Source organism: Sapajus apella, unplaced genomic scaffold, assembly GCF_009761245.1.
Source record: "Sapajus apella isolate SASKATOON/1434 unplaced genomic scaffold, GSC_monkey_1.0 scaffold2, whole genome shotgun sequence".
In the NCBI taxonomy this organism is placed as follows: domain Eukaryota; kingdom Metazoa; phylum Chordata; class Mammalia; order Primates; family Cebidae; genus Sapajus; species Sapajus apella.
In genome coordinates this window covers 78,330,325-78,338,714 of record NW_022436942.1, presented here as the reverse complement: position 1 = coordinate 78,338,714, position 8,390 = coordinate 78,330,325, and the positions used below count along the sequence as shown (strand labels likewise).

The 8,390-nt window shown below is 53.0% G+C and overlaps 1 protein-coding gene across 7 annotated transcripts in view; it reads right to left on the bottom strand.

The window, feature by feature from the left end:
- Window positions 1-1,546: 1,546 nt before the first annotated feature.
- The window catches only part of BICDL1 (BICD family like cargo adaptor 1), a 107,622-nt gene continuing 100,778 nt past the window's right edge, over window positions 1,547-8,390 (bottom strand). For 5 of the 7 annotated variants that reach the window (XM_032241421.1, XM_032241412.1, XM_032241434.1 and 2 more), the window contains 2 exons: window positions 4,593-4,713; window positions 1,547-1,915 (listed from right to left, as the gene is read on the bottom strand). In XM_032241421.1, coding sequence (XP_032097312.1) covers window positions 1,754-1,915; window positions 4,593-4,713 — 283 coding nt within the window. In that variant the 3' untranslated portion in view covers window positions 1,547-1,753. Of the gene's footprint in view, window positions 1,916-3,649; window positions 3,759-4,592; window positions 4,714-8,390 lie in introns of all 7 variants that reach the window. The other 2 variants (XR_004257723.1, XR_004257724.1) reach the window with 1 other exon arrangement.

Sequence of the window (8,390 nt, the reverse complement as noted above, 5' to 3'; positions counted from 1 at the left end):
GCACAGGAGCCTGTCGAGGCCTGGGACACTTCCAGAAGCCAGATCCGCTTTCTCCATGAACAGGTGGTCCAAAGTTGAGTTCCCCCTAGTTGGATGCATTGGCTGGGAGCACATGTGGTAAGATACCAGGGGAAGCTCCGTGTTTACTCTCCACATGCCTGGAAAGATGCAGTGTAAGCCTTTGCCTGGAGTGGCTCTTTCTGGCTTGAAGTTTCTGCCAAGCTTTAGGGCCCTGCTGGCCTGGGAAACAGCGCTGGCAGGGGACAGTGCCAGGCGAGAGGGGCAGGGCAGGATCCCCCCTTCCTGGCCACATCCCTTGGTTAACTACCGGCATCTGCAGTGACCCAGGTGCAGGGGAACCCACAAGTGCTACCTCTTCAGCAGCAGCCAGTGGTGAGTCTGGCATACCGTCTACATTTGGACCAACCCCCCCTCCCCGGCAAATAGACGGAGGCAGGAAGCTCTGTAGAAATTCATTTTATTCTTATTCAGACTATTTTCAAAAGAAGCAGTGGTGTGCTGTTTTTCTAAAAATATGCCTTTATAGATTTTTATATATGTATATTATAAAATCCATACATGTATTTACATGATTGCTACATACAAAATTACAGCACTGTGGTATGTACACATCTACAGGTACATTCTTTCCGCGCATCCCTGCTGTGCTTTCCCCGTGTGAGGGAGGGAGACTGAATCGTTGTGAGCAGCTGGGGGCTGGCTGGGCCGCGGAGCCTCTGAGTGGGGGCCTGGGTGGAGGATGTGGGGCAGCTGCCGAGGCAGGAGCAGCAGCCAGCAAGAAGCATCTGGGGGCTCCTGGCGGCTTCCCCTTTCCCTCCACCCCGTGGTGCCCATGCTGCCCTCAAGGTGGGGTGGCTGACCACAGAACCCTCTGGTGCCATTCTGTGGCCTGGACTTGCTTGGCTGGGCCAAGAAGTCGTGTATGTGACGGGTGCAGAAGGGAGATGGGAGGAAACCCCGTCCAGCCCCAGCCCTGAGCAGGGGAAAGGGCTGGATGGCTAAAGCCTGCAGATGACTGGCGAGAACACTCTGCCTGGCCCGGCCCTGCTAAGGGGCAGCGACTGGAGGCTGGGAGGGACAGTAGTGGTGGCCGGGGGACAGGGCCTTCTTCCTCCTGGGGGCTCAGGGGGTGGCCTCAGCTGAGCTTGGGTAAGCCCTGGCTCTTGGGCCCTGCGGCCAGAGGCTTGGCCTCCTGCCAGCAGAGGTGCATGCACGAGGGGGAGGGGCTGCCATCTCCCCTTTGACCCTGGGCTAGGGAAGGAATGGAGGCTTAGGCATGGCCTGCTGCCCCGCAAGACGAGGCCCCCGGGGCTAAGGCCTCCTGAGGCATGCAGAGAAGGGCCTCCATTCCTTCTGTTCCCCACTGGCTAAAATCAAGGAGGCAGCAGTGCCTGGGGGTAAGCTGCGATCTGTTGGGCTAAGCTGAGAACCCAACACCAAGAGGCCCCTCTGGTAGGTGGCCTAACCCTGCTCTGGCACGGGATCCTGGAGAAGCCCAGGTGTGGGCTCGGCCAGGCCATGGGCCAAGGGCAGCCTTCAGTGGCCAAGGAAGACCCCCACCTTTAGGTTTCCATCCCCACTGACGAAAGGGAGAAGGCCCTCCCGGACCCACAGGGCCCTAGCGCGAGGGGCAGGGCAGCTGCTTAGCTGCACGCTGCAGGAGGCCCTCGCCTGCACTGCTTTTCCAGCTGCCTCCAGTCCACCCATCTTTGGTGGCCTGACTCCTCCTAACTTAAATTTTCCTGAAGAATGAGAAGAGTCGTTTGCCTTCAGTGGTGCTGGGCTCGTCCCCCCGCCCGGCACTATGGCCCCTGCAGAGGGAAGCAGCCGGCTGGCTCCGTTCCTTTAGGTGAGTGTCCATCAGCTGCCGGTCAATGACCCTGTGCATGTCATCCTGCAGAGGGGAGGGGAGAGTGACCAGGGCTGAGCAGCTGCTCTGACCTGGCCCTAGGGGTGGACAGGGAGGTGGCAACGTCAGACAGATGAGAGATGAGGATGAGATGAGTGAGCGGCTGCAGCCGGGACTGCCCTGACCACGAAAGCGGTGAGCATGGGTATGACACCAGGCACACGCAGGAGCTGTACGGCACCTCCAGCCTCCACAGGCTTGCGCTGGGTTCTCCTCGACAGTATGACACCTGCTGGACCACCATGGTCCTCGGCTGACTGCTGGGGTGGTCTGCCCCTGCAGTCCCCACACTGGCACTCCGCCTCCTCTGACCAGGCCTTGCGGCTCTGCCTCCTGGGTCCTGTGGGCCTGGCTGTGCCTCCGGTTTGGTTTGCCACCTCCAGCCCCTGAAGGCCCTAGGGCCACCTCGGTTTACCAGCTCCCAGCCCAATGGCCTGGACTTGGGGGCTCCTGTTGTCCAGAAAATGCCTTCCTCCCCATGGCCCGCCCCACCATGTTTTACAGAATAGCAGCCTCTCCCGTAGAGGAGCCTGTGGACAGGGCAGCTCCACCCCCTTCCCATTCTAGTGGCTAGATTCTGACTCTGAGTAGACTCCATTTGACAAAAGCGTTCTGCCACTAACAAAGTTTGAAAACCACTGGTTTAGAAATATGAGCAGCCTGTGTAATTAGCATCATCAGTAAATGTAACACGTATCTGCTCAATTGCTTCATGACTTGAACCTGGCAGGCTCTGTGGCATCCTGGTAAAAAGACCCTGAGCTTTTCTGGCCAAACCCTAGAGTGAGTCAGTCTACAGTGTCTGAGCACAGGACAGGTGAGGCCTGCATTCAGGGCAGGCTCCCTGTGGCCGGGGTAGATAACCTCTCTGGTACTGAACAGCCACTTGCGAGATGAGGGCATGAAGTTGGGCTGGCCAGCCCCCTCCACCTGAGCAGCTTGTCCATCTCCTCCTCCCTCTCACCCGTGGGTGTCGTTCTATTATCTCTGCAGGTTTCGGCATGAAACAAGGGCCTCCCCGAGTTATCGTGGGGTAGCAGTGAGTGTGGACTCCTCACACTCTCTGGCTCAGGGCCTGCTCTCTAGCCTCCCCATCCTCTCAGCCCTGTCCTTCAGACTCAGCTCCTTCCTGGTCTTTTCCTTGCCCTCGTCTTCCTCCCTTCTCTTCCATCCCCTTTTCTGCTTGCCCCTCAGAGCTGACATCGTGCCAGGTATTTGCCAACACATGGTCTCTACTTGTAAGGTTCCAGTGTATGATCTTTGGCACAGTGCCCTGCACTTAGGACGTGCTCAGTAAAATCTAAGCTAAAACTAATTTAGGAATGCTAAAGGGCCCTTCAAAAACCGACCTTTCAAAGCTGCCAGTGTTTTTCTGGCACACTGTAAACTGCATTTTTTAACTTTAAGCAGTCAGTTCTGTCCAGCTCACCCCTTTAGAGTTTCCCAGACACATGCTGCTTACAATTCCATGCCTGCTGGTCCCTCAGTGGACAGAACAGCTATTTATGAGAAGATGGCACCAGCCATCAGCACTGGGCCACGTGCTGCCGAGGAGCTCACCGGATGCGACTGTGATGGAGGAGGGAGCTAGTACTGGAGGACATGTCACAGTGCACAGAGATGACGCCAGGCTCCAGCACACAGAACACAGTGGGCCATGAGGGGAGGCGGCGGGACGGCAGGGCGAGAGGGTGGATGAGATTCAGGGCTCAGGCTCACCTCAAAGGCAGGAGGGGTGTACAACTAAAGCTGTTGATACGGGAACTGAGAAAGGCCACTAGATCAGAAACCAAAGGAGCCAGATAGTAAAAAGCCCTGAGGAAGCAAACTGTAGCCGGGAGAGAAGAGAGAGAACGGCGGTCAGCCAGGGCGCGGCCAGCTGGCTGTCATGCAGAGCCGAGGAGCCAGGGACTGGCACCCTGTGGTGGGGCCAGTGCTCTAGCTGCCAGCCCCAAGGGGCCCTGGGAGGAATGGTCACCAACAACCTGCCCTCCTCAGGGGGCTTACCTTGTAAAGCCACAGATGGCTTTTTCATCTGTCTGGATGAGAGTTCTTGGGGAGAAATATTAAATGTTTATACTCATATCCTAAAACTGTGCCACCTCAACCTCAGCAACAAAACCAAGCCAGCCACAGCCCCGGCCCATGCTGGACCCCAAAAACAGTGGGCTTAGAGAGGGACCCACTGATTTATCTTCCCCAGGGCCTGCACCAGCACAGTGCTCTTTGGAAAAAGGAGGCTGGCCCTTGAAAAGGGGAAGGGCGGCAGCTGCCGGCTGCGGGAGGGCCGCTGAGCCACATCCAGCTGTGAATTTTCATGCAATCACATGGAGCTTCCTGGGCCCTCCATGTTAACCAGTTGTTCCTTTTCAGCTTAAATCAAATCCCAGACAACCAGCTGCTGGCGGGCCCTGTTCCAAGTCTGGAGATCACTACATCTCCAAACAGCAACAGCCTGGGGACTGTCACCCAAGCATCCTTACGCATTCTTCCCCAGGACTAGGGAAACAAGAGCTCTTGATCTTGCCAGGTGGAGACTGGGATGTGCTGTTCACCTAGTCACATGGGGCCCTCCAGTAGCAAACTCTCCTTACACTCTGCCTAGGTTCAGAGATTCCTCCTGGAATCTTCTCTTGCCCTCGATCTCAGGGCTGTGGTTTACCTGCCAAGCCTCCAGCTGCTGCGAGAGGTTCAGTTTCTGCTGAATGGCATCCAGCAGCTGGCTGTTCAGAGACATCATGTCCATCCTGCACTTGGCGAGTTCCAGCTCCACAGCGTTCTTCCTGAGAACCAACAAGCCAGGGTGAGCATGGACACCTGTGCCAGAGGCATCTGGATCTTTACTTGAGGCACCTGGAGTCCACAGGCTGAGGAATCAGGCTCTGACCCCTGACTCACAACAAACAGCAGCCACAACAATAACTGTGATGTTGCCCGTAGAGGGTTCGTTTGCAACATGTTTTCACATATATTCTCTAAGTTTTCATAACCAACCTGTAGGTGAAAGGAATATTTGTCGTCTCCACCTCAGAAAGTTGAAAAAGGACAGTACTAAAATGAGGACTGGAACCCAGAGGGAATCAAAGGCCTCACACAACATAAAGGAGTTACTCATCCTTCCCCAAAGAGGCCTTATCCCTACTGGAAGGCAGGAACCTTGTCCTGCTGGTATAGAAGGGATTCCTTGTAGTTAGCAACCCCCTTTTGGGGGACTGTCCTGAAGATACAGAGGTGTGCAAAGGTAGCCACACAGTGGTGATCATCACAGTCTAATCGGAATAGTCAACAATCAGGAAACTGGTCATAAATGCTAAGATGGAACACAGTCATCAGTAAAAACCATAAAGTGTGTCCAGGCCCAGTGGCTGGCTGCTGTGATCCCAGCACTTTGGGGGGCTGAAGTGGGAGATCACCTGAGGTCAGGAGTTCGAGACCAGCCTAGCCAACATGGTGAAACCCTCTCAATGAAAAATACAAAAATTAGCCAGGTGTGGTGGCAGGCACCTGTAATCCCAGCTACTCGGGAGGGTGAGGCAGGAGAATCGCTTGAACCTGGGAGACGGAAGTTATAGTGAGCCAAGATCGAGCCGCTGCACTCCAGTCTGGGCAACAGAGCAAGACTCTGTTTCAAAAAAAATCAAAACAACAACAATAAAACCCCACGAAAAACCATGAGGTAGAATATTTGACAGTTCATAACATTTTGCTGAATGGAAAAAAACACCAGACAACAAGGTCTAGTATAACACTAGTTTGTAAAACAAAAACTGCCTGTGTATTCAAGGATATGCACAAAAATACCTAGTTGGTTATCTCTGGGTGATGATTACTGATGGGGGGAAATATTAACATTTATACCCTTATCCTAAAATTGTGCCACCTCAACCTTATCCTCCGACATACTTTTGCATTTTCTATTTTCACATTTTGTGTGTATTTCATATATTACTTTCTTCACCTTTCCCAACATTCCTAAATCATGGCTGTTCAATGCAAAAGAAAACTAATTTTTTCTTAGGGCAGGCGAACGGGAATAAAGGTTGAAGGACCTCTGCAGGGGCAGCCCTGGTTGCCCAACTGCAGAAACATGTATTATTTACCCCTTGCCTTCATTAATTGCTCCCTCAAGCACTCGAAACAACAAAGCTAACAAAAGCATGCTCCTTGTACAGAGCCAGTGATGAAAGTGCAGGGCCCAAGAGCAGCCAGATGATCCGCCTGCAGAGGCCACCTAGCTCAAGCGTCGCCAACACCGACTGCACTAACCTACGTCCCACCAGCCTCCCCTAGAGAAACCGCTCCAGACAGCTTCGCCATCATGTCAGCTCCGCCCACTGCGGCTGCGACATGACCCCAGCCCATCCAATGGGTGTTGAGGGCTCAGACGTCGAAGGCTGCCTCCGTCATAGCAGCTGCTATTGGCTGGCAGTAAACGGCGGAAATCCTCACGCGGCATCAGTTGCCATGGCCACCCACCCTGTGGTCCAGCAGCGTCAGAACCCGTGGTGCCCCACAGCAGCCGCAGCCTCCTGAGCTTCCGGCGTCTCCCGGCAGGTGGCGCCGGGAGCAGTGGGCGCTCCGGGAATGTGCTGACTAACGTCGCTGCCGAGAAGCCGAGGGGCCCAGGGCCACAGCAGCGGCGCAGCGCCAGGCATGGTGGGGTTCCTATCCTTCCCAAAAAGGTCTTGAGGCAGGGCCTGCATGGACAAACTTCAACCCTGGCCACGCGCTGGAGCCCTGGGACATTTGCTCACTAAAGAATCTTAGTGCTCGTCATTCATAGAATACCCCAGACCGGGATCAACACATTAATCACATTTTAAAAATAGGAATATTTCCCAGGGCTCGAGTAATTCCTTTTCAAAAATGAAACCACTAGTAACTGACTCGTTTTTGTAAGGCAGATTACTAGCCCAAGATTTTGTTTTTAGTGAAGGCCTTTCACCTGCAAGGAGATAAAACTGCTACTTAATTTTCCTGAAACTCATTCATTGCATAGGTGACGGTGCACCTTAAGATTTCTGCAGTCCAGTGATGAGAAGGAAGTTATTTTTTCTTAGGTTTTCTCACCGCTGACTACACATTAAAATAAACAGGGAAAGAAGTGGTCCCCAAAAAGCCCCACACGGTGATTTCGATTGTACTGTTTTGGTGTCTGAGAGCTCCCCAAATGATTCTAATGTGTAGCCAGGATGGAGAATCAGAGAGAGCGTATATGGAGGCATCTGGTAAAACTAAGGTTCTGTACAAAATGATCAGCCTCTTTTCCTTGTCTGAGAGAAGGTAACCAACCCATGTGTATGTCTATCTTCATTCTGCTTTTTTTTTCTTTTTTTTTTTGAGACAGTATCTTGCTCTGTCACCCAGGCTGGAGTGCAGTGGCATGATCACAGCTCCCCACAGCCTCAACCTGTTGGGCTCAAGTGATCCTCCCACCTCGGCCTCTTGAGCATCTGGGACTTCAAGAGTGTGTCACCACACTCAGCTAATTTATTTTTATCTTTGGTAGAGAAAGTTCTTATTTATTTATTTATTTATTTTTTTGGACGGAGTTTCACTTTTGTTACCCAGGCTGGAGTGCAATGGCGCGATCTTGGCTCACCGCAACCTCCGCCTCCTGGGTTCAGGCAATTCTCCTGCCTCAGCCTCCTGAGTAGCTGGGATTACAGGCACGCGCCACCATGCCCAGCTAATGTTTTGTATTTTTAGTAGAGACAGGGTGTCACCATGTTGACCAGGATGGTCTCGATCTCTTGACCTCATGATCCACCTGCCTCGGCCTCCCAAAGTGCTGGGATTACAGGCTTGAGCCACCGCGCCCGGCTATTTATTTATTTTTAAGATGGGGTTTCACCATGATGGCCAGGCTGGTCTTGAACTCCTGACCTCAGGTGATCCACCCACTTCAGCCTCCCAAAGTGCTAGGTTTACAGGCGTGAGCCACCGCGCCTGGCCAGAGACAAGTTCTTACTATGTTGCCCAGGCTGGTCTTGAACTCCTGAGTTCAAGCAATCCTTCCATCTTGGCTTCCCAAAGTGCTAGGATTACAGGCACCTTGCCTGGCCTCCTCCTGCTTTTTATTTCTAATGAGCTTCCACAATTAGCATCTTAATTTTACCATTTTGTTCCATCACACAATTTCACTATTACTCATAAAGGTATGCTGCCGCCTCTAACACACTCTCACTTTTTTTTTTTTTTTTTTTTGGAAACAGGGCCTCATTCTGTCATCTAAGCTGGAGTGCACTGGTGTGATCTTGGTTCACTGCAACCTCTGCCTCCTGAATTTGTGGTCCTCCCACCTGGCTTTTTTTTTTTTTTTTTTGGTAGAGACAGGGTTTCACCATGTTGGCCAGGTTGGTCTTGAACTCCTGACCTCAAGTGATCCACCTGCCTCAGCCTCCCAAAGTGCTGGGATTGCAGGCCTGCGCCACCATGCCCCAGCCTTATCACACTGTTA